This window comes from Malaclemys terrapin, chromosome 4, assembly GCF_027887155.1.
Source record: "Malaclemys terrapin pileata isolate rMalTer1 chromosome 4, rMalTer1.hap1, whole genome shotgun sequence".
Taxonomy (NCBI): Eukaryota; Metazoa; Chordata; order Testudines; family Emydidae; genus Malaclemys; species Malaclemys terrapin.
This window is the reverse complement of record NC_071508.1, coordinates 38,859,921-38,884,536: the sequence shown is the minus strand read 5'-3', so window position 1 is coordinate 38,884,536 and position 24,616 is coordinate 38,859,921. Positions and strand designations below refer to the sequence as shown.

Sequence of the window (24,616 nt, the reverse complement as noted above, 5' to 3'; positions counted from 1 at the left end):
GTTCTTGGTTCAGGCTTGCAGCAGCGATGGAATAAACTGCAGGTTCAAATCAAGTCTCTGGAATACATCCCCCGCTGGGATGGGTCCTCAGTCCTCTGTTCAAAGCTTCAGCTTGTGGCAAAGTTTCTCCAGAGGTATGAAGCAGGATTGAAGACCAGATGGAGATGAGGCATCAGCCTTATATAGTCTTTTCCAGGTGTAAGAACACCTCTTTGTTCTTACTGTGGAAAATTACAGCAAAATGGAGTCTGGAGTCACATGGGCCAGTCCCTGCATACTTTGCTGAGTTACAAGGCGTATCTGCCTTCTCTCAATGGGTCCATTGTATAGCCGATGGTCCTTAATGGGCCATCAAGCAGGCTAGGCAGAGCTAATCTCAGCTTGTCTGGGATGTCACCCAGAAGCATCGCATAAGTTTGCCATACAGACAGTATAGAGCCAATATTCATAACTTCGACCACAAAACTGATACACGCACATAGACAGCATAATCATAACCAGTAAACCATAGCCTTGTCCTAGACACCCCATTTGACCCCCTTTATACAAGATTTGGGTGCCACTACAGGACCTTGATTGCAACAATGATCTATACGGTCCCAGTTTATGTCAATAACGTCACAGACGGCTATCCAGAAGTTCCTGTGTCTTCAATTACAGGCTCTGCTAGTTCTGTGGGAGGGATTCTAATTTTTTGAGTCAGTTCTAAGTAGGGTGACCAGATGTCCCGATTTTATAGGGACAGTCCCGATATTTGAGGCTTTTTCTTATATTGAAGCCTATTACCCCCCACCCCTGTCCCGATTTTTCACAGTTGCTGTCTGGTCACCCTAGTTCTAAGGTATAAAAAAATCTCTGGAGATGCTTTTGCTCAGCCTGATCATTGGAAAGGTCTTGCTGGTGATGCAGAAGTGGGGTTGTGGGGGAGTCACTGGGCAAAAGGAAGTCAGCCTCTTGGGAAAGGCCTCAAGCTGCAAGCAAAAAGATCCTGAAAAGCATCTGCTATTTAGATCATAAACTGGCAGAAGTAGGGAAGAGTCAGCGATGCCAGTACAGCCCAGCCAACAGCTGCTAAGTGCAGGAAAAGAGATGCATCAAAAGTTCACTGACCTCTGTCCATCCTCCTGTGGAACCCGATACAAAGCCCATGGGGGGGATATGGAAAATCTCGCACTGACTTCACTGGAATTTGGATCCAGCCCCTGATGAGCACAGTGTTGCAAGAGGAATGCTCCTTTATCACCTGCACCCCTCAAATCAATGAACTGTCTGCCTCCTGCCTGCCTGCTACCCACCCCTGTTCACTTCTCTTCTTCTGATTCACTGCAGATGAATCCAGCTCAGGAGAGCTAGGAAGAGTGTTCCTTGTACCCAATGAGGACAGGTATTTCACGCAGTGTCTCTGTTGTTTTTGTTACTATTTATTATTTTGTATTGCAGTAGCACTTAGATGCCTTAGTCAAGATTAGGGTCTCATTTTGCTAGGTGCTGTACATACACATTATTAGGGATAGTCTCTGCCCCAACTTGTTTCCAGTCCAAATAGACAAGTCAGAGTTTTACTCCATTATGTTCAGGGAGTTTGTCTTGCCAGTCACAAGACACAGGAAAGCAAAAGTTTAAGGGCGTGTGATGTCACTGGAAGACAGGGTGGGTATTGGACCAGCGTCTGTTGGTGAGAGCAATAAGCTTTCACGCTACACAGAGGTCTTCCTCAGGTCTGGGGAGTGTCACAGCTACATGCAAGATGGAACAGATAGCTTTTTAGCAAAAGTAGTTAGTGCATATTCTAAGGGACCAGTCACGTTGAAGTGGCCCATTAACAGCCCTGTAGTCATAGGATAAAAAGGGGGGTTAGTGCGTTACAGATTAAGTTGATCCAATAAAAGACATGACCTCACGCACTTTGTCTCTCTAGTATCCTGGGACCCACACGGCTACAGCAACACTGTATACACCAATGCGAGTCATTGCAAGATGTCATTCATGCATCTCTTCTTTTTCATAAGCTTTACTGTGACCCCCGATGGCTGCAAAGTCATCCTGGCCTGCGGCATCCAGTTTTACTTCCCCCCGGGTGCTGCCACCTCCTCAGTAACGATCCATTTCCAAACGCTCTCGCCTGACCCGCAGTGGGTGAAACTGAGGCACCATGACATCCTGCTGAGTGAAGTCCTGGAGCTGCGGCCTCATGGGGTTGTATTCCAGCAGGTAAGAACACGTGAGGGGCAGGACGGGGCTGGGCAGAACTCTGTGTGTTATAGCCCATCCTGGGTCCATATGTGCAAATATGACAGGCCAGAAAATCCTTGTTTGTGACCTGAAAGGATCATGTTGTGGGGCTGCCAGGCCTCAGTATGTTGACTGCTGGGATCCCTGAACCACAAATTGCTGATTGTAAATCGCCTCAAGGATCAAACTTGAAAGGGATTCTCAGCACCAGGGCAAATCCCCAAAAGGGCAGTGTCTTCCCCCCAGCAGCACGCTGTCCCCGCACCTTCCCCATCCCTTCTGCTACGATGCAGGCTGGTCTCTCAATGAGAACCTCCTCCCGCCCAGCTCATGAACTCCTCCTAGGGAGAGAGCCAGCTCCTGGGGGTGATCTCCGTCTGCCAGGAAAAGGACCCATTGATGGACGCTTACATGAGTAGTCCAGTGAAGCCAGTCATGGCCAACAGGAGCTCACTGGCCTTTCTGGGAGGCCATTGCACAACATCCCCACCTGAGCATTGCCCAGAGCATAGCCAGGGAACTGGGGGCAGCGGACTCTGGGGCTGGTGGGCTGCAGGAGAGAGAAGTTTTCAGAACCACCCCCCACTCTCTGCCTAAAATCTGCCTGTGGTGGATCGCACTTACCCTTGTAGCGTCCCCCAGTGTCTGGGTGTGGTGTTGCCTACCTCTTTGGGGCTTTTGTGGCTTGGCCGGGTCACACAGCTCAGACCCCTTCTAGGGTACAGCCAACTTGGATAGAAGCAGTCCCTTGCCCTTCAGGGCCAATCATAAATCAAATGGTTTCTTACCCTTCTGGGGCTTAATTCCCTCCCCAGAATTAAATCAGCAGGGTTCTTCCTGAGCTTCATCCGCCGATTTGTGGCCAGCAATGGGCCCTGGCCCAGTGTGGTTCCTTGGTCTGTAGCCTAGAGAGCATCTCTCCTCACACCACGGTCTCCAGCCAGGAACTACCTTGCTAGCAGCAGGCAGCTCCTTTTCTTTTGGCCTTGTTTGGGTGTTGCTGGAGAAGAAGCTCTCCATGGTTCCCACAATGCCTGCTCCTGCGATGCTTCCCTAGGTAAGCCTAGAGATCTAGTGCTCACTGCTCTTTTCCTCTCAGAAAGCTGTTTCCAGGGGTGGTGGGTAGCAGAGCAGTGGGGCCTCCAGCGGGGAGTGGGGAGCACGGAGGCTTGCCACACCCCATCACGTTGGCCTCCCCTGCTTGCCCAGGTAAGCGTGTGTCTCTAGAGTAGGGGTGCCGTTCTGTTGGTGTCTCATGGCAATGCCCTGTTGTCCCCTGCCAGGAGGTGCAGATCTGGATGCCTTACACCTCCCCTCAGACTCTGCGTGAGCGAGAAGTGGTAGTTCGGACCTTCAATGGGCAGAGCTGGAGCGACCTGCAAACCAAGGTGGAGCGGAGAGGAAAGCCGAAGGTGAGCAGGTTGGATTAACCCCTGGTCATAGGCAGGAGATCTGACTTGCCTTGCAGCAGGGGGCAGGACTTGACTTTGTCCAGTCCCCAGCTTGGAAGCTTCTCATGAACCTGAGATGTGTCCAGTTGGTATAAAATGATTGCACCTGCAGCCCTCATCTCTAATACAGAGGCGTGGTTACTAGAGCAGGGGTTCTCACAACAAACTTTTTGATGGCCTCAGAGTGCGGCCACCAACTCTCACTGGTGGCCACACTGACACTTTTTTTTACCTAAAATACTTCATTAACTTTAGGAAAAACAATTAAATATGCACAGATTCACAGCCAAATCGTTGTAATGCGTATTTGTAGGGTTTTTTGGCAGACTCAATAACCAAAATAATGCTGCCTCCCCTTTCGGCCCTTCTGCCCCATCCAGGGCTTAGTGGGTCCTGGGGCTTGCTGTGAAAAGTGATATTTGTTAATATCACAGCACACTTAGTAGCTACCTGGAAGGCTATGAAAAGTGATCAGTGATATTAACAAACATACAAGTATCACTTTTCACAGCGAGCCTCAGGACCTATTAAGCCCCGGATGGAGATGCCGAAGGGGGAGGCAGTGGGGATCCAGGGCAACGGGGCGGGGCATGGCTGGAGCCGGGACTCAGCGCCTGCCGCCGCACAGCTGGAACTGGGGGCTGGAGGCTGAAGCCCCGCACCTGGAGGCCAGGGCTGTACGGCCAGAGCCGGGGCGGGGTCAGTACCCGTGGTCAGAGGCCAGGGCCTCATGGCCAGGTTCCTGAAGTCCCACCACTGGAGCCTGCTACTCAAATCCCCTCCACCCAAGATGGGTCAAGAACTCACCACCCAGGAGGCTGTTGTGGCCGCATGAAAAGCCCCTGGTGGCTGCATTTGAGAAATGTTGTCCTAGAGACTACAAGCTCCGGAATGCAATTTTCCATCTCAATTTGGCATTGGACTGAAAGATTTGCTAGGGTGGGACCTCATCTTACTCCATGTTTTGTGAAGTGCTGCGGGGTACTGTGCTAAATTGAATCTGTGCTCTCCCTACCTCCCTACCAGCAATCAATCCCGGGAGCACAACATGTGCTGCAGGCTCTCATGTCCAAAATGTCTAGGCTGCTTCTGCAGTGTGTACAGTGTGACTTATACCAGGAGTGGGGTATGAAAAGTCACCTCAAATGCCAGCTCTGATGGTGAAAATATCTTCTCAGGTGTTTAAGAAAATAGGCTTTATTGGTGGTGCTTCTTTGCATCTAAATGTGTACAATACATCTGCATATATAGCGATGAAACATTATGAGCCATTGATTTTTTTTTTTTTTTTTTGATTTTTTTTTTCAGTGACTCCATTGACTTCAACTGGTGTCAATCAATGTGTCTGAAAGATACTGTAACGTGTCACTCTGCTGTGTTTTCTTTGTTCCCCACCTTTTTGTAACAGAAGCACATGGCTTGCTGTAGCATCCCCCACTTCTCCTGGTTCCTGGTCGTCTCTCGGCTCGTGGAGAATAAATGTAGTGTCCCATCAGAGGGGACGTTGCTCTTTTCCACAGTGGATCCAAGCATCAAAGTGACCTTCCCTCCTGGAGTCACAGAGGAGACTCGGAGCGTCACATTGCAGGTGTGTGTACATGTTAAAACTAAAACACAAGCTCTGGTATTACTGCTGGCCTGTGCTGGAGATGAGTAGGCAATAGGATACATGCACTAAATGAGAAAGAAGGTTGGGTCAAGTATCAGCCTGGGAACTGGGTCTGACTTGGCTTTAGGCACATCACAGAGCCTCCCTGCCTCAGTTTCCCCCACTGTGAAATGGGCTGGGTCATTAGCTGTCTGGCAGGGGTTAGCACTCACATAGGCCATATGTGAAGCATTGTAACTTGTTAGGTTTCTCCCAACAAATTTTTGGTGGCCTCAGAATGCAGCCACCTACTCTTGCTGGTGGCCGCTTGACAATTTTTCCGAAAAACTTAGTTAACTTTAGGAAAAACAAATAAATATGCGCACATACAAGTCCAAATCAATGTAATAATAAGACTCAATAATAATAACAACGTACAGTTGTCTCTATTCTTTACTGGACCTAAACAGAATAGAAACACAAAGAAGGTGCTTTGCATGTTCTTGTCTTTTTGTTGCTGTTTCTTTTGCTTTTTTGGTTGCTGTTTTTTGTTTAAGAATTGCTAGCTAGTAGGTCTGCTTCTGTGAAAAGTGATATTTGTATGATTGTTAATATCAATTTTCACAGCAACAGACTTGCTAGCTAGCTGGGAGCAGTGAAAAGTGATATTAACAAACATACAAATATCACTTTTCACAGCAGACTTACTCAGCCCTGGCAAGCTGGGGGACAAATTAAGCCTTGGATGGGGAGGTGGGTAGGGAGGCAGTGGGGGCCAAGCGTGATGAGGGGATTGGTGAGCCCCAAGACCAGCGGCCGGAGCCTGCTGCCTGCCACCACAGGGCTGAAGCCAGAAGCCTGAGCCCCACCGCCCACAGGAAGATGGGAAACTCATGCTGACAGTCTGCTCCTCTGGTGTTTGTAATTCCAGAGGGGGGAAGGGCCCGTCCCCTCCTTGCAGAGCCTCCCATCCCCACCCCCTCGTTATCGCCCAGGCGGCTGTGACGGCAAGAAAAGCCTGTGGTGACTGCATTTGAGAAACGTAGCACATCTTGCAGAGGTAGGGCCTGATTTAATACCCAGTGGAGTCAATAGGTGTTAGGTTGGGCCCTGAGTACCTCACTTCTCAGAGTGCTGAATGCCTGCAGCTGCCACTGACCTCAGCTGGTGTGCTGGGTGCTGAGGAGTTCTGCACTCATGCATTATGGCAATAATTTGCAATGTTCTTCCCTTTTTGTCCCCCACCTCCTGCCACATTCCCCAAGGCTTTGACCTTTCCAGGCTATAAATATATCTGGGCAGGTCACAGTCTGGGGCTTGTGGGACAGGGGAGTTGGCAAGACCAATCCTGTACCCTGTTTAAAAAAACATAAACAAACTTGTCTCTTTCCCCTCTCCCATACAACCGTCCTTGATACAGTCCTGGCCCCTCTGTCCTTCTGTGGGGAAGGCTGAAGGGGGTTCTGCTCAGAGCCCTGCTACCAAGGCTCTTGATAAGCCAGCAGGCAGCACTGTCAAGGGACGTGCAGCTTTAGCCTCTTGCTCAGTCTCCAAGAACGAAAAGCATGACAGACCAGTTCAGCGAGTGAGATTCAGAGGGTTAAACTTTACTCTTATTCGTGCTGTTCTAACTCTGAAGCAGCCCCATTAAAGTTAGGGGGGTGGTCGTGGTAGCTGTTTAATTAAATGTGTGACAGTAGCACCAAGAAGACTCAATCTGGATCAGGGCCCTGTTTGCCAAGTTTACACTAGTATAACTCTGAGCAGAATATGGTTCAGTGATTAGGATTCACACTCCCACTTGGCAGCCAGCCAGTGCCACTGAGTCAGGCCTGGCATTTGAGCAGTTGGGGCTTGTAACTGTGCCTTCTTGGGTCACAACTGAGAGTGCCAAATTCAGGACAAACTGCTGAGAAATACAGCAGATACACTCCAAGACTGGTGGCTAATCCCTCATAGGATATACCAAACCGGCAACAAAAGTAAACTTCTGTTTCACCACCCTGGCTAACAAGAAGTCATAAAAGCAGTTTCCTCAGGCATTCCAGTCCTTGTATTACCACCGAAAACACTAGACTTAGAGATGAGTGGTTCTTTAAAACCAATCTCTGCAAATAAAAGGTTCTTCTGATCCCAAAGGACCAGCCACACACCCAGGTCAATATATAACTTGGATCTTACCCAAAAATCATGCTGGTTCCAGTCCTTTAGTATCTAAACGTTTATTCATAAAAAGAAAGAAAGGTGAGCGCTAAAATTGGTTAGAGGAATCAAATACATATAATAAATGAACCTCCTTGGTTCAGGCTTGCAGCAGTAATGGAATGAACTACTGGCTTGGTAAGTCAAGTCTCTGGCTGCTTCCAAATCATTGGAAAGTCCTCCGTCCATTGGTTAGAATGCTCCCATTGGCATGGTCCAGAGGTTTGGGCAGGAAAGAGGCAAAATGGAGGAGTTTCCAGGGCCTTTTATCTCTTCTGCCATGTGGCGGGAATCTCCTTGTTCTTACTCTTGAAAAGTACAGTAACAAGATGGTGGTTGGAGTCACATGGACAAGTCACATGTCCCTGCATTTCACCTAGTCATTGCAGAAAGCCATTACCTATACTTCAGATGGAACATCCGCAGGACAGTCCATTCAGTGTAGATGGGTGTCTCCCATGGTCCATTGTCAGTTAAGTGTTTCTTGATGAGCCACTTAATTTGAATAGTCCCTCCAAGATGTGCTTGCTAAATACCTTATGGGCATAACCCCAGGAGCAAACATTTGAAATCCAGGTATAGAGCCAATACTCATAACTTCAAATACAAAAGTGATACGTGCATACAGATAGCATAATCAGAACCAGCAAATCATAACCTTTTCATAGACGCCTCACTTGATGACCTTTGTACAAGATTTGTTGCAAATATATAACAGTGGTTGCAACAATGATCGATGTGGTCATATTTTAATCAGATAACATCACAGGGCCATTGCCCTCTTTCTGCCTCAATGAACTCAGGTATTCAGACATCAGACGTTAAGCTGATTTGATTATTGTTCAACCGCCAGGTGTTGCCAGTGTTGGCAGAGGAGCTGGCAGAGATCACAGATGATCCAGAGTCCAGAGCCAGTCCCCTGCTCTGCCTCTCCCAGAATTCCACTGTGGATTTCCTCAGGCCAGTTAAAATTCAGCTCCCGCTACCTCCAGGGGTCACAGGTTAGTATATGCCCAGAAATGGCAATGGAAAGCTGTGCTAAAATCATACTACTTGGTAGGTTATTTTTCCATTTCCCCCAGGGAATTGATGTAATAAACTAAACTGTGAACAAACGGCACCTTTCAGGGTTTGTGCATTGGACCCTGATGTTCCTAACAACAAATCTTAGTACATCAGTAGTAGAAGAACTGTAATAGGCTGCTAATATTTCCCACAGCTTTCTGAGGTGTGTTGGTGGGATAGGTCCTCTTTCATCATAAAGAAATACTGACACCAATGCCATCCCATGGAAACAAGATATTCCTCCCTCATTCCAGAGTAACGGATCAAAAGAGGTTGGGGAGGTGGGAAAACACTTTGCCATCTACAGAAAATGCTCTCTTTTGATTTAATGCCTTCTGGCTCCCCAAATGCTTCACAAATATTACATACTGTTTAAATGCACAAGAGTAAATGAAAGCAACGGTAAGGTTGTAAATTTGGTGTCTGATTCCGATCTCAGTGTGAATCATGAGTGACTCCATTGGAGTTGCAAGTAGAATCAGGCTTTCCAACGCTAGCAATTCAGGAAATGTAAAGATGTAGGTTCCAGCAGTGCGCAGAATATGGATTGATTATATTGTGAACCAACATCAGAGACTGACAAGCTGCTCTTTAGCTGCAATATTCACCTAATAAAGGTGAAGCAAAACTGGACTGGGTACATCCTGGTGATGCTTGGGAAGTGGCCTTTTTTAATACAGGATCTAGACCAATAAGGGTGATCTCTGGTACATTTCACAATGTATTCATCAAAAATATTATGGCTGTTTTGGATTCCCAGTTCCCATTGATTTTAAGCAGTGCTTTAATCTGTTTTGAAAATCTCAGCCCATCATCGTAGCCAGGCTTACAATGTCTATGCTCCAGTCTTCAATAATTGGTCATTTTTTTGGATTTGCATTTTTGTAGTACTAGCCTTTGAGCAATTATTAGTGCTCTGCTTACCACAGTTTTTCAGGTGCTTCTAGTTAACATCCATTAGGTTTAAAAGTACATGTTTAGCTGGTAACCCAATTTTATTTCATTGGAAAAAATTAACTCTGCAATTAAGTTATGCCCAAAACATACATATTCCCAGAGCACACGGGTTAAATTAGCACCTGTTGAATCACAGCACCAGCATTTGTCTGACTTAGTGGCACCTGTTTTGAACAGTGGGAGAGTGATCCAAAGCATCCTCTGTATGATTTTCTGCTGGATTAATCTTAAATGAAGGTCCAAGGAACAGTTTGAAGCACTGGCTAAAATTCGTTTCCATTGATGAGCAGACAGTAATTGGCCTAGTTCCTCCTCCAATCTATATTGAATTCAAATTTGCTGGCCAAGTGTGCATATAGTGTTGTGCCATAGGTCTTGGCAATTGGAGTAATATTTGAAGATATGAAAGCAGTTCAGGTGGGTCAGAGGCATCGCAGGTATCAAAGGCCAAACAGATGGGAGATGGTGTGTTTAAGTTGGATATATTGCCACTCCTTCTTAGACTCTAGATTGAACCTTTCTTTTAATATTGATAGTCAAAATCCCTTTCCTAATCCAGACTTTCCAAATGATGGGGTTGCCTGCTAGAGTTTCAGGTTAGATAGAGACCCTGGTAGGGTTACCATATCTATTAAATAAAAAAAGAGGACCCTCCACTGGCCCTGGCCCCGCCCATTTCCCCACCCTCAGCCCCGCCCTAACTCCGCCCCCTCCTCCCTCCCACTCCCAGCCACGGGGAAAGGGCTGCCCGAGCGCTACCGGCTTCACGGTTTGCTGGGCAGCCCCCAGACCCTGCGCCCCCAGCCAGCGCTTCCCCAGATCAACTGGAGCCCGGGAGGGGAAGCGCCCAGCCGGGGGCGCAGGGTCTGGGAGCTGCCCGGCAAACCGTGAAGCCGGTAGCGCTTGGGCTTCGGGCAGCCCCCTTGGCTCCGGACCCTGCGCCCCCAGCCGGGCACTTCCCCTCCCGGGCTCTGGCGGCGCAGGGTCCGGAGGCATGGGGGCTGCCTGAAGCCGGTAGCGCTTGGGCAGCCCGGCTCTGTTTAAGAACCGGGCTGCCCGAGCGCTACTGGCTTCGGGCAGCCCCCATGCCTCCGGACCCTGCGCCGCCGGAGCCTGGGCGGGGAAGTGCCCGCCCGGCGGCTGGGGTCCGGAGGCAAGGGGGCTGCCTGAAGCCCATAGCGCTCGGGCAGCTCAGCTCTTAAACAGAGCCGAAGAGTCAGGGGAGGAGCAGAGCCACCATTTTCCCGGACATGTTCGGCTTTTTGGCAATTCCCCCCCAGACGGGGGTTTGAGTGCCGAAAAGCCGGACACGTCCGGGAAAAAGAGGATGTATGGTAACCCTAGACCCTGGTATGTAGAAGGGGGTTGTTTTTAAATTCAGTAGATTTGCTACGCCAGTAGATTTTGCCTCCACAATAGCTGGTAATTGTTGTTTAGCGAATCGGTAGTAATGTGTGTGCAACACCATGGGAAAGGGAAAGAGGAAAAGGAGCAACCAATTCTGCTTCCAGCTGGAGCCAGTCTGGGGCTTGACAGCATGAGGGAAGGAGCCACTGTGCTGCGTGGCTAAGAATGTTTACCTGGTGGTAAAGTTTAAAGTTGGGAAATCTCAAACCACGTGTTTTGACAGGGAGCTGTACTTTTTGCAAGGCTACTTTAGTTTGTTACCAGCACCCCACAGAAAGCACCTGACCATGTCGATTTTGGTAAACTAAAAGGGAGGACTATGGATAAGGAGGAAATTCAAAATAAAAAGGCTCCTGAGAAGGGCATCCATTTTAATTGTTTATTTTTCCCCCAAGGGGGAGAGGTAGTGCCTGTCATCTATTTAAATTGCTTATTATTTACATGGTTAACGGGGCGAGGTTATCCTTGACTGTTTTTAATTTCCTTTGGGAATAGGATGCCAAGATATCTGAGGTTTGTCTGTTAACATCTACATGTCCCTATAGGAGAAGCCACTTACAACTAGATCTCCTGGGATCTTCACTGCTTCAGACTTATCCCAGTTTGTACTGGAGCCATAGAATTTGCTAAAATTGATCATTTGTAGGATGTTTGGAATGGATCTGGAATTTTTAATAACCAGGAGAATGTCATCGGCATATAGAAATATATATTTGTTGTTGTTGTCTTTTTGTCTCCTGAGTCCCTGATTTGATCCCTTGAATCTCTTGGTGTTGCTAGTCTTGGAGGGGCAGCATTTCCTTGCTCAGCCATCTTGGCTGCCAGAGGGTTGTCTGACAGCTTCTGCTCTTGGGGATTTTATAGAAAATCTGGAGATGGAGCAGCATCCATAATAGTATTAAATTAAAAGCAAAGAGTTGTAGAATAATCTCTGATGAATATTAGATGGGGGGAGGGGAAGTGATTCAATTGCCAATGGTTGTGGACTTTAGGAGGTGAGGGGGGGAGCTGTAAAGCTATGCAGCCACCATTCCCCCAGTCTAGAATTATTATTATTACAGTATCACACAAGGACCCCAATTGAGATTGTGCTAGACACTGTCCAGATGAGTAATAGGAGAGACAGTTCTTGCCCCAGAGCATTAACAACCTAGCAAGAAGCCAATGTTCAGGTTTTCCCAGAGTGCCTGTTGCTGTCTGCATGGGGGTATAACGTGGTCACTATTCATCCAGGCTCAAACTTCACTTAATGTAGCTTAGGACAGGAAGTGAGGCCTAATGCAGCCAACTGAAATGGCACACAGAGACAATTGCCTTGACAATTTAATTTATCTTTGGTTAAATTGATTTCCTGCTCACAGAGACATTTTTCTGGATGAGATGGGGGTGGTGCGTAGGAGGGGACGCTGGCAAATGGAGACATTTCACTTGTCTAAGCCTATTAATTCCGGTTTTCCTTTGATCTCCCTTGGCTTTCTTGTTGTTTCTATTAGCATAGCACTCAACGGGCTGTGATGCTTCCCAGGGGTACTCAGGGTTGTGAGGCACCTCGCTTCCCCCTGCCCTTAGTGTGAGGAAACCTTGTCTGTATTTGCCATGGGTCAGCTCCCCAACTCTGCCAGCCATGGGCAACACAAGCACTTCCCTCTCAGCCCATGTGGGCTCTGCTGTCCCTCTGCAGGTTAGCGATAGTGATACCAGTCAGCCCTGTATTCTTGGGGTATCAGGGTGCAGTATCCAGCCTGACTCATGAAAGACACCCCCTCCCCCCAGCCTCTGCTTAAACCAAAACCCATCAGAGGAAAAAACTTGCAGAGAGCAGTGAAGGGCATTGGGAGACACACCTAGACCCCTCCTGACAAGGGTGACAAGATTAAGACATCTCATTTGTGTACAGAATGAAGAACAGAGACAACTCCCCTAGCCTCATCTGCATGAAAGATGGGACAGGGGGACATCTCAATTTGCGTACAGAATGGAGAACAGAGAACCGCACTGAACTCTGGGACCAGAAAAGCAGGGATGCACTGCATCATGGGAATCTCTGCTCCAGATGTTAATGAACCTATGCCTGCCCACACTCAGCTCAGCAGTTATCAGACCAATTCTAGTAAGGAATCCTTGATTGATATCCAAAATCCTGAAGCAGCCTAGTTGCATTGTGAGCTCCCTGGAAGAAAACACCACCCATAGCCAAGAGTGATCAGATCCTATTGTCTAGCCTAAAGAAAACCCTTGAGTCATCAGTTTACCTAGAAACAAATCTAGTGTTGTTTTCTCTACAAAAATTCCTATTCACCCTCCAATAAGTGTTCTGATGCTTAGATCCAAACTCTGCATCAGTTCCACTGGGACTCCATCTTCTCCTGACTGATTGTGCTGGGGGATCTGCCTGTCTCCAGCATTCAGGACCCTGAGCTACCACCATCACCTGGGAACCCTGACCAGTTCAAGCCTCATGGAGTGCGTGAGATCTCTCTTTCCCCCCCCCCCCCACTTTCCTTTCTACCTTAGGTATTAACCTTTTAATCATGTATGTTATGTTGGTTTAGCCCTCCTTGTGTAGTTATCACTATTATTTAGTAAATAACTTTTATGGTTAAGTTGGTTGCTTCTCTCTCTCTCTCTCTCTCTCTCTTGCTGAACTTTACTCTTTTGTGTTTTTAGCTTCCCCCATTCACTCTACAGCAACGCTTCTTTTACCTAAGCTAAAGATCCCTGCAGTGCCCAAAATACTGTAGGGTTTGCTCATCAAGTAGGTTACTGCCAGTACAATTGTGATGAGAGAGTAGGGATAGGGACAGTCTGAATCTGGGATGCATAAGGGGGTAACAGCTTGAAAGTGCTGCTTGACCCAGTCCATGGAGCCCAGGGGCATGTAAGGAGAGGCAGCTTGAAAGTGCTGCTTCATCCAGCCCAGTGAGTCCAGAGACATATAAGGGGTCAGCTTGACACTGCTGATTGACCCGGTCTGCTCAGACTTGCTCTGTTAATGTGTGTGGGTGTGTTCATCTGGTTTTGGGGCTGGAGAAACCCAGCCCTAGGAAACCTAGGTCCTGCAGGATAGCTCCATTGGGAGGGGACTTGCAGAAGGGAGAAGTAGAGCTCCGTATGAGAACACAAGTGATACAAGCAGTACATTGATAGAATTACAGACACCCCCCACCCAAGTGTAACCCGAATAAATGAGCATACCCCAAAGTAATGGACAAATCTGGTAACAATAGGCACACGCCAGCCCCTGAGTCCTCCAAGCGTCCCCCTGCAGTGTCCAACCCCTGTTCCACTGGATACTCACAGAATTCACAGATCCACTGCTCCCAAAGGAACAGTACCCCCCGTCCTCCAGCTTGCCAGTTCCACCTCACCTCACAGCTCCACTTACCACACAGCACTGTACCGTTGATTACAGTGAAAACAAGTACAAGTGTATTTAACACAGAGAAGAGTCACATGATAGCAAGTCTCAGCGTATTAGAAACAAAAGGTTGCCTATAGAGTAAAATCAGAACTCGCATTCTAGAGCCTAGAGTTATTTAACTAGTTACTTTTATGTCTTCTAGAGCTAGGCTCACCCCAAATCCTTCCAGTGTATTTCAGCCAGGCTTGGCTGTGCCCTTCAGTTTGCCCTCTCAGTGAAAGATCCTGGGTGCACCTCTGTACCCCCAGTGATACCTTCATGACTTCACTTATAAACACTTATAATCTACTTATAAACAAGATGCTTCCCATGCTGATTGATTTTTTTTGTTTGTTTTTTTTCCCCCCGTGAGATTTTTTTTTTTTCTTGTCAACTTCACAATCTCTTAACATTTGGTTCAGTCTGTAATTAGTTCTCCACTAGGAAACGGACAATACACACATGACTAGACAGATACATGTCTCTTCCCTCCTGCCTGATAGGAGCACGTTTATCACCTTCTGGTGACCTGTCGTAACTTGCATATCTTAGGAATGTATTTTTCAATATGGATACATAACTCCTTAAATAGTATTTGTACATACATCTCACAGTGATTAGGATGACCACTGTGTTACTGGTTGTTGGTAGAGACTTCACATGCCACCCTTTGGCACTCTATTATGTAGACATCGGGCCCAGGGAAGCCCTTTTAAAATCCTAGGCACCTCCTGTGCTCCCTGCCAGTTGGCATCAAGAGGCTCCTGAGACACATGGGAGCCCCCATCAGGATTGGGGCTTTTTTGTGCCAGGTGCTGTACAAACATAAAGGAGTCAGAGGTAGAAAAATACCTCTTAGGTCATACAATCCATCTGCTTAGGAGGTAATCAAGTGGCTGACATGTTAAGGCTGGGAATCCCACTGGAATAGCAAATCAGATATTCAGGATATTTTTCAAAGAAGTGCCCTGGATGAGCCGGAATTTGGCATTTCTCAAATGTAAGCAATTGTGGCTTAAAAAAACAAAAAAAAACTTACCTAAGGCTTCAGCTGCGTTGCACTTGGATTTGTAAAGCAACAGGTGAGGCAAAAAAATCTCTGTTCATCTAAAACTAAACAGGCTTGTGTCTCTTGATTTTTAGGTCTCACCCTAGATCGCTCCAAGCTGCACCTTCTTCACGGCAACCTGCAAGCCCAAACCTGGGATGATATCACCAATCAGGTGGTGCTGGAGTTCACCCACCTCTACGCCCGGTTTGAAGTCACCCACTTCTCCTGGTGAGCTCTGACCCACTCACGGACAGTGTTTGAAGAAGAGGCTAGAAGATGTATAGCTGCACCTTTCCTCAGACCAGGGGCCGTGCTGCCGCTGTTCCCAGTTTCCCTTCCAGCGACTTGCCAGGGTTACTCTTTCCCCTTAAGAAGGATGGAATGCCGTAGCTTTATACCTCCAGTTAATGGTCCCAATTCCTTGGCACACAATACAGCCGCACTGGGGAAAAAAGCTGGTTTTGTGTCCCGGCAGGGTTCTATATCTCCTCACTTCATGTCCCACCGGATTGCAGTGAGCAGATTTGTGGTTGCCCTTGTAGGCCAGGTTTCTTTGAAGGGGCCATGCTCAAGCTAGTACATTCCCACTCAGAACCAATATCCATTCAATAGTGAGGTTCCTGGTCACCACTCCTCCCAGTTGCCGGAATCCTTCCCTCGTCCATAGGCTGCTGATGGAAACTTTGCCCCTCATTTGAAAGTTCTCTCACTCACTCTTGGGCTGGGAATCTGCTTTTTGGAGGATAACCTGTGTCAAGGGGACAGGATGGTGCCTGTGACTAAGCTCCCTCAAAATCCAGAATTTCCTAATTTTTGTCTTTCCCCTTTGATAAAAAGGAAGCGTCACTTTAAGATCCACCCCCTCAGGTTCCCGTCCTTGGCTTTTCTGCTGGCAGAGGAATCCCTGCCTCATTTGCTCCCTTCCCCAGGTACTGGCTGTGGTACACCACCAAGACCTACATCGGCGGCATCGCTAGGAAGGTGTACGAGAGGCTGCGCCTGTACCAGGTGAACTTCATAGCGCTGCAGAGGAAGAAGGACCCTGAGCAAGTTTTGCTGCAGTGTGTCCCCAAGCACAAGGTACTGCATGCGCTGCCCTGCCAAGGGGCCTCAATCCAGAGCTGTTGGAGAGGGGGTGATGGGAGCTATTGTGCCTGGCATATTCCCCAAATGTCTCTGTCCCTTTAGCCCTCGGCTGTTTGATTGATTGAGGGTTCTTGTTGCAATGGTGGTTTTTGTGCCGGGGACACCAGCATATTTCACACAGCTGTCTGGTGCAACAATCACCAGTCTAGTTCAGCCTGACGACTTAATGGTGAAAGCTGTGCTGTCCCATTATAATCCCCTGGGCTGGTCCCACTTATGTATAATTCTTGTGCATTGGGCTCCAGTATTGAAATAAAACACATTGATAAACACCGGAAGGGAAACATCAAGCCTTGGGCGTCAGGGGTGAAATCCTGGCTTCAGTGAAGCTAAAATAGCAAGACTCCCGTTTGACTTCAGTGGCACCAGGAGTCTGTTTTCCTAACAAGGAAGTTGGTCCCAGAGGGTTCACTGGTAGGATATTACAAATCCATGTGCAGGATGAGATATGTTGTACAGCATCAGCCTAACTCAACCTGTCTTTGAGAAGTAAGAGCTTATAATCTTTGTGTATTTGCATGCTGTTACCCCAGGATGAGGCTTTCAGCAGAGGGACAACAATCCTGGCCTCAGCTAAGTGGCATTGTAGCACAGGAGTTATGTGTGGAAAAGATCTCCCCACGACTAAACGTTCGGGGAAAAGGAGAGTGAATAACTTCTTGGTTTTGAAGGGTTACTGACAAGTTAAAATTAATCTGCTCTAACACCCAGACACTACAGTTGCTAATGATGCTGAAGGACTTTTCAACCTCTGATTGCAGCATTGTTGTAGTCACATTGGTCCCAGGATATATGAGAGACAAAGTAGGCATGGTAATATCCTTTATTGGACCAACTTCTGTGGGTGAAAGGTACAAGCATTTGAGCTACACAGAGTTCTTCAGGTCTGGGGAAGAAAGTCGAGAGAGTCTGAGCTAAATAGAAGTTTGGCCCAACTTGTATTTGGCTTAGACACTCTGCTTCCTTCCCCAGAGCTGAAAATGGAATTAGACCAGCCAGGTTACAACTGATATGCTTCAGCACCCTGCTAGTGTAAGAAAAGGAGGGCCAGCTAGACTTGGGCAGTACCATCCACTCTGGCACTAGTCCAGCGTGGGCTGGAACAGTTCAGACCATGCCGGTATTTAGTCCTCTGACAGCCAGGCAAACATAAATAGTTGTTTCTCTCCCACCACAAACCGTGGTGCATACTTGTGTGCATGGATGCCATGTGTTTTATAAGCATGCCAAGGGAGCCATGTGATTCTTAGCTACAGTGACTTTTTTAATGACAGATTAGACCTTTAGGGGAATGGTCATTTTTTGTTTTTAATTTTTTCTTTGAAAAATAAGCTCTTTCCATTGAAAGTGCAAGAGAAAAATGTCTTGGACCCATTTCGGGGGGTGGGGTGGGAGCTGTGAATGTGCAAAGCCAAAACAGACACCCATGTTGCTTTCATCCCTGGTAGGTCGATCCTGTTCTGGGAAAGCTTCATGACCGCTACCAGGGCCCGGAGCCCTCTGACATTGTGGAGTTGTTTGAGGGGGAGCAGTTCTTTGCAGCCTTCGAGGGAGGCATCAACATCGATGCTGGTATGGTGGAGCCTTCTTGTCCAATCTGCTCTCCTTCTTTCCTCCGTCCCTTTCACCTTCAGCTCCCTCCCACTCTGTATTCGCTTAGCTGGTCTGGCAAACGGAGCTTAGCACTGCTGCCTGTGCTGATCCACCAATGGGCAATGCAGCGGTCCTTCTGCTCTCTGGAGACAGAATGAGAGGACTGCAGGACATGCTTTTGGAAGTGAATTCTCCCTAGGGAATCACTGCTTCCATTGCTGTTTTCAGGACCATGCTGAACTCTACTCTCCTCATAGCAAACCACAACAAGCCCCAGAGGGCTACAGTCTAGTACAGTGTATTTATTCCATAGGTCAGCGGTGTACATGACCTTTATACTAGCACATGCTAGCTGATCTAACAAGTTTAATCCATTTCTGATGTAGTCTACATACAAAGCCATTTCTATGGAGAGAAAATCCTTGGAACAGTCCAGCCCAGAGAAATCCCTGTGTGGAGTTGAAATGCCTATCTGTCTTGCTGGCCGTCCTCATTTTATCTCCCTCTCTCACTAACTCCATTTACGGGGGACTAAAACTACAAGACGGTATCCTGGGGCAGCCAGGTGGAAAGGGGTATCAGAGCTGCACTCTGCGCCCGCTTCTGATCTCTGATACCCTGGTGTAATTCCACTGTGACACACCAAAGACAATAGAGTCACTCTTGATTGGCCTTGGGGTAGATGATCCCAAAATCGGACCCTTTACCACTAAGTTACACAGGACTCTGTAGCCTAGTCTCAGGGCACCAGAAGCCCTCACCTACCCTTTGTCACGGGCATTTGGCAGGGTGGTACAGTATAGGAATCCTGAGGCAACATATGCAGCATTATGTTTTCCTTTATCCCTACACATATATCCCTCCCCCCCATTAAGGAAATGTAAAAAAGACAGATGGTTTATTTTGTGTAAACAGGAGTAACTTTCCAGCTGGTTCTCCTTGCTCATTAGTGACCCGTTCCTGGGAAGGACAGATGCAATATTTAACCTCAACATCTTCGCCCCCCCTTCACACTCCTTGCAACTCCTCTTCCTCGGGTGGCTGGTTTCCTTTTGCTCCTGCATGTTCTGCTTCCTCTGCGGTCACGGGTGGCAGTCCTGTCCCAGAAGGGGATGAGCCAGAAAATGGGGAGAAATGGGTTTTGGTCTGGGAAGCTGCTGATGTAGCCCTTGCCTAGGAGCAGGAAGGTTTTCTGTGCATCAGTTGATTGATTGATTGGTTTTCCCTGGCTCCGCTCAGACCGCCCAGACTGTGTGGACGGACGGATCTCATTCATCTTTTACTCCCACTTGAAGAACATGAAGGAAATCTATGTGACTGCTGAAGTGGACAGGAAAGGCCAAGCTGTGAGAGGGCAGGTGAGTTTCTGGGGATAGTGCTTACCGGACCAAGAGCCTCATTTTCTTTTTCTGCAGTCACTGGCTTTCCTGGGGCAGCCCTTGCCGCAGCGCCTCAGCCTTGAGTGTGTCAGTGAATCGAGTTTCTGCTTTTCCTCACCCAAAGACTGACCTGTAAAATATGCCCACAGGACAGAGAGTGGCTTGAATACTAATGGTCACCCATCACCCAGGCTGGTGCCCAGGGCTATCTGCCTGCCGTTAACTCTTGGTCTGTTAGCAGTAAGGGAGAAGGGGCTGGACTCTATGGTGGATCCTTGTATTATTGCCAGTGGCACCCACTCAATCAAACTGCAGATGGCACTCCAAGTGGGGACTGTGTGGTCTCCTGTAGGGACTGGGTGGGAAACGTCCTACGTAATCCTTGCCAAATGGAAAACAAGCCGCATAGATAGACAAGTACTCCTGTTCTTCTTTTTGCGGATACAGACTAACACGGCTGTTACTCTGAAACTTGTCATTATGCAAGGCACTGCATTTAGCCGTATGGAATGGAAATCCATCAACCTCATGAATTTGTTAGTCTCTAAGGTGCCACAAGTACTCCTGTTCTTCTTTTTGCGGATACAGACTAACACGGCTGTTACTCTGAAACTTGTCATTATGCAAGGCACTGCATTTAGCCGTATGGAATGGAAATCCATCAACCTCATGAAATTTGTTAGTCTCTAAGGTGCCACAAGTACTCCTGTTCTTCTTTTTATAGATAGACATGGCCATTGAAATGCCATCTAGGTCTTACTCTGTGATCTCTCCTGCTTGTGAAGGTCTCCTTCTATCGTGGCGAAGTTCCGGACAATGTCCCTGAAGATGCCACCAAGAAGAGGAAAGGGCCCGACTCCCACTGGCTGGCTACTCTGCCAATCAAATTGCCTGTGAGTTACTTGGTCACCTAAGGGGAAGCCGAACATGGATGGGGGAAACATTTGTGTCTGTCTGCTAAGCTGAAGTCTCCCATACTTAGCCCCGAAAAGAGTGGGATGGACTACAGCCGGAGGTGTCAGAAACTGCACGATGGAAAATGAAGAATTTCTTTTCCTTTGTAAAGGGGGAGTGTGTGCGCATGCAGCCATGTGAGTGTATGGGGGAAGGAGAGAATAGCTGTACATGTGCTTTCACGTGTCTTCAGTGTGTGGATTAGGGTGCTGGTGGTGAGATCACTTGAAGGTGACCAGGCACAATTGCACCAGCTTTCTAAAGCTCTTGTAAACAGCCATTGGCACTTTCCCACCACTGAGAGATTGCTCCCCTCCTCCCCAAGGAAGTGTATAACTGGAAATGTTCCCCATCTCTCTCTAGTTTATCCACCTACCTGTCCTGTTCCATTTTGCACTGTTCTGAGCTGGCACGGATGTGATGAAATGTCTCAGAGGACAGATTGTTGCTCTGAGTGAACGAGGGCGCTCGAGGAGGAGGAAGCTGGTTAGAACTGAGCACAGTTTCTGTCTTGCATATGAATACCCTGGTGATGGGTATTGTTGGGAAGGTGGATTGTCCAGTGCATGGCAGCTCAAAGGCATTTTGATGAAACCATTGTGTTGAAGTGTGCTGGAACGAGCCAAGGGTGCCTTAAAGGGACCTGGCTGGCCAAGCTGTGTCATGGCAAGTTTTATTTCTCTTGAGCAGGCTCGAACCAGTAAATATTGTTGTCTTACTTTGAACATCACCGTAAGGCTTACCCCACTTCTGATACAGCCTCGGTTTGGGGCCTAGAATAAGAGCTCTCTGAACGCTGAGGGACATATGCTTGCGGAAACAACTGGTAATGAAAAGTGAATCTCCAAAGACAGGGCAAGGAGGGATTTCCTGCTTCAGGCTGTGATTGTGGGTGCTCCGGGACAGACTGGCAGAGATGCTGAGCACCCATAGCTCTCACTGGAGTCCATTAAACAGTGGGTGGTCAGCACATCTCCCAATTGGGTCCCTAGAGCCCACGTTAAATCTACCTCTTTGCACCTTGGAGAAGTAAAGTTCAACTAAATGACTTGGCACTGCCCCTTTAAAAGGAAATCATTTCAGCCAGGAGTACTTCTGTCACTCTCTCTTCCATCAAACAGAAACTGAAATCCCGCTTGGGTGAGCATTCAGAGCCCAAGAACGGTTTCTCCTTCCCTCCTCTGAACCTGGGAAATGCCGAGACCGGCTACCTGACACAAGCTAATCTGCTTGGCATCGCCGGGCGCATTGGAGCCGACTGGCAAACTATTGGCTTGAACCTGGGGCTGCCCTATCAGCAGATCAAACGAATAGGATACAACCACAGGTGAGCCGTGTGTGCAGAGGTCGATATGGTGGCCCCAGGGACTCATACATCTCCAGGGGGGAGTATCTCCACTAGGGCTGATGGAAAAATTAGGGTTTTGACTTTAAAACAAACAAAACACGTGACTCTTTTTTTTTTTTTTTAATATCAAAAACCTAAAATATTTTGTCTGAAAACTGAAATATGTCTGTTTGGAAATGCTCCTATAGTGTCTCATGGGAGTTGTAGTTTGGGTGCCTCCTATGCCCTATCTCTGTGGGCAGGTCTCCCAGGTAGGATTATATCTCCCATCATGCACCATGGTTAGGGACTCCCATGATGTACTGCCCCATCTCTCTTAAGAAGGGAGACTCTGGTGCATCCAAGGAGTTGAGACTGTTGACAAGAATGGGAGATTGAGACAGCATTGTCAAATCAAAATAGTTTGGTTTTCAGCCGAAAACTAAGGGTTGGGTAGTGAGAAGATAGTCCTACTGAGTCATCTTACTGTGGCATGATGGTACTTTCTGGGGTCTGGACCCGGTCACAAGCTCAAGTAAATGCCGTGAGGGATGGTGGGTTTGTTATTTCTGTGCTTCTTGCTCTCCTCAGGGAGGACCTGGATAGTCAGATCCTGAACATGCTCTTCTCCTGGGCCCAGCAAAACTCTGAGGACCAAAACTGCGTGGAGAAGTTGATCACAGCTATGAAGGAGAGTGGCCGCCAGGACATTGCAGATGAGATTGAAACTGTCATTGAGCTGGGAAGGCAGAAATACAGGGCGTCCATCCGCCGGGTGGGCCTGGACCAGGAGAGCAGCGCTGAAGACTCTGCAATAGCCATGGTGTAGCAGCCAGCAGAAGGAACTCTGCTTCTTACTGTGGTGACCCCTCCCCTGTGCACAAGGTGGCATGGCTGCATGGGGAACTCCCAACTGATCCACATACCACCATCTGCCATGCAAGCTGGGGGACACCATCTGGATTATGATCATCCACTACTAATCCACTGTGCTCTGCGAAGGGTATGCTGGTGACTTCTGTTAAGTCCATACGTGCCAACTTCCCAGTGTATGGGAAAGGCTGGTGAGTCCTGCGTTCAGGCCCTCTGGCTTTAGGTGTTAGGGACGTGGAGAAATTCAGAGAAGTTAAATAATGGAGAACACTGCTTTTAATAACGTTGCTGTAATAGATATAGATATATATAACTTACACCTAAACCTACGTTCTGCTAATGATTTGGGACCTGAACATTCCTCACCACATCTCTTCCTTCAGCATTTCTGTAGGGACAGATTCATTTGTGTTCTGGTGTTTGATGTAAAACTTAATGAGGGAATTCCACTATACTAGCTTGTGCTGTGATCCTCCCAGATCTCCAAGCAAAGGTTGGGTCAGTAGTTGGATGACCTCCAGATGGGGACCTCCAGCTCTCTATTTTAGGTACCAATATGGTCTCCATTACCATAATATCTGAGCACTTCACAGTCTTTAGAGTGGGAAATTTAGCAACATTTTCATTTCCGCTTCATTTCCTGTGAAAACATTTTTGTCTTTTTCCTTCCACAAACAACCAAACCCTGGAAAAGAATTGTTTTTTGGGGGAGGGAGGGGAATTTTGGTGTTTGGGTAGTTTTTGTTTGTTTTTTTCATTGGTAGAAATTTCCAGTTTTTCCAACTTCTTGTTTTGTTCAAAAACCATTTTGCAATTATTATTTTTTAAAAGCCTCAGTTATTTTTTTTTTTTTTTCCCAACTCTAGGGCTCTGTGGGGCTGGAGGTCTTTTGGACGAGACCTAAAACCTGGCAGCTCTTGACCGTAGGTTCCATTTTACTTTCTGCAATAAATTAGGAGGTTGAACCCACTGTCCTGGCCAAATGCCAATTTGGATTCAAGTTGCCTCTTTAAAGTTTCCCAGCAGTTTCAAGTGGATACTGTATTCTTCACTTCCTCTCTTACACTGTTTGTGTGGTGGGACTCTGCAGTACTGAGCAGCAGGTGAAGCTCAGCTCAGAGGTCACAGCACTCACTCCTGTGTATAGGTTTCAAAGCACTATGGGATGAAAAGCACAATATTCATGTGGCATTTTAAGAGCTGATCAGGTCAGCTGCAGGACAGAGCAGAGCATTGTGGGATCTGGATGGAATGGTGCTGACCTCACCTTTAACCTTCTTAATCTGAGTATCCTGCAAATGAGAATTCTCTATTGACTTCCCCAGGTCTCCAATCCATCTCATAATGGGCCTGAACTGAAGACAATAGGAGTCTTTCCATGGACTCCCCCAAAAGCCACTGGAATCCCTCTTTTATTAAGGGTACTCCTTAGGAGATCGACTTGAATGACATATACTGAATCCCGGGAGCAATACTTGAAGGGATACCGTCAACTTGAAAAATCACAGTTCTATCTAAAATTTTTATACCTACTATGACCATTGCAGCTGGAAGAAGTTAGCAAAAACCACTGATTTCTCTGGGGGTAGGTTTTTAGCCTCTTTACTTTGTGCATCATCACTTTCACTGATTCCACCTCAGAGTCAGTTTGATTTGCTGAGAAGACTTATAAATATTAACAAGGAAGCAGAAAAACCCTTGATCTTTTTTTGAAGGAAATTTTTTTTAGGAAACTTCCCCTATGGTAAAGTTAGTCCATAATTGTCCACTTGGGTTTCTTGTATCTTTTTCTGAAGCAGCTGATACTAGCCAGTGTCAGAGACAGGATGGTGGGCTAGGTAGACCAGTGGCTTGATGTGATATAGTCAATGCTACTTTATTCTATAGAAATTGGAATTTGGTTATTGTTTGGTGTTATTTGTATTAAGTAGCACTTAGGCCCCAACTGAGATCAATCACTGTACAAACTCATAAGAAGAGCTTACAATCTA

General features: G+C 47.4%; 1 protein-coding gene across 5 annotated transcripts in view; it reads left to right on the top strand.

The window, feature by feature from the left end:
- The window catches only part of PIDD1 (p53-induced death domain protein 1), a 44,048-nt gene that overhangs the window by 7,454 nt on the left and 11,978 nt on the right, over window positions 1-24,616 (top strand). The window contains exons 5-17 of one of the 5 annotated variants that reach the window (XR_008444945.1): window positions 1,330-1,384; window positions 2,010-2,211; window positions 3,516-3,644; window positions 5,092-5,271; window positions 8,327-8,474; window positions 15,446-15,581; window positions 16,283-16,433; window positions 17,948-18,071; window positions 19,332-19,450; window positions 20,257-20,364; window positions 21,547-21,752; window positions 22,344-22,816; window positions 23,492-23,548. Coding sequence is in view for 3 of the 5 variants with exons in the window: in XM_054028694.1 (XP_053884669.1) it covers window positions 1,330-1,384; window positions 2,010-2,211; window positions 3,516-3,644; window positions 5,092-5,271; window positions 8,327-8,474; window positions 15,446-15,581; window positions 16,283-16,433; window positions 17,948-18,071; window positions 19,332-19,450; window positions 20,257-20,364; window positions 21,547-21,752; window positions 22,344-22,581 (1,796 nt within the window). In the remaining 2 variants the exon portion in view is untranslated. Of the gene's footprint in view, window positions 1-1,329; window positions 1,385-2,009; window positions 2,212-3,515; window positions 3,645-5,091; window positions 5,272-8,326; window positions 8,475-15,445; window positions 15,582-16,282; window positions 16,434-17,947; window positions 18,072-19,331; window positions 19,451-20,256; window positions 20,365-21,546; window positions 21,753-22,343; window positions 23,446-23,491; window positions 23,549-24,616 lie in introns of those variants that run through there. The other 4 variants (XR_008444946.1, XM_054028694.1, XM_054028695.1 and 1 more) reach the window with 4 other exon arrangements.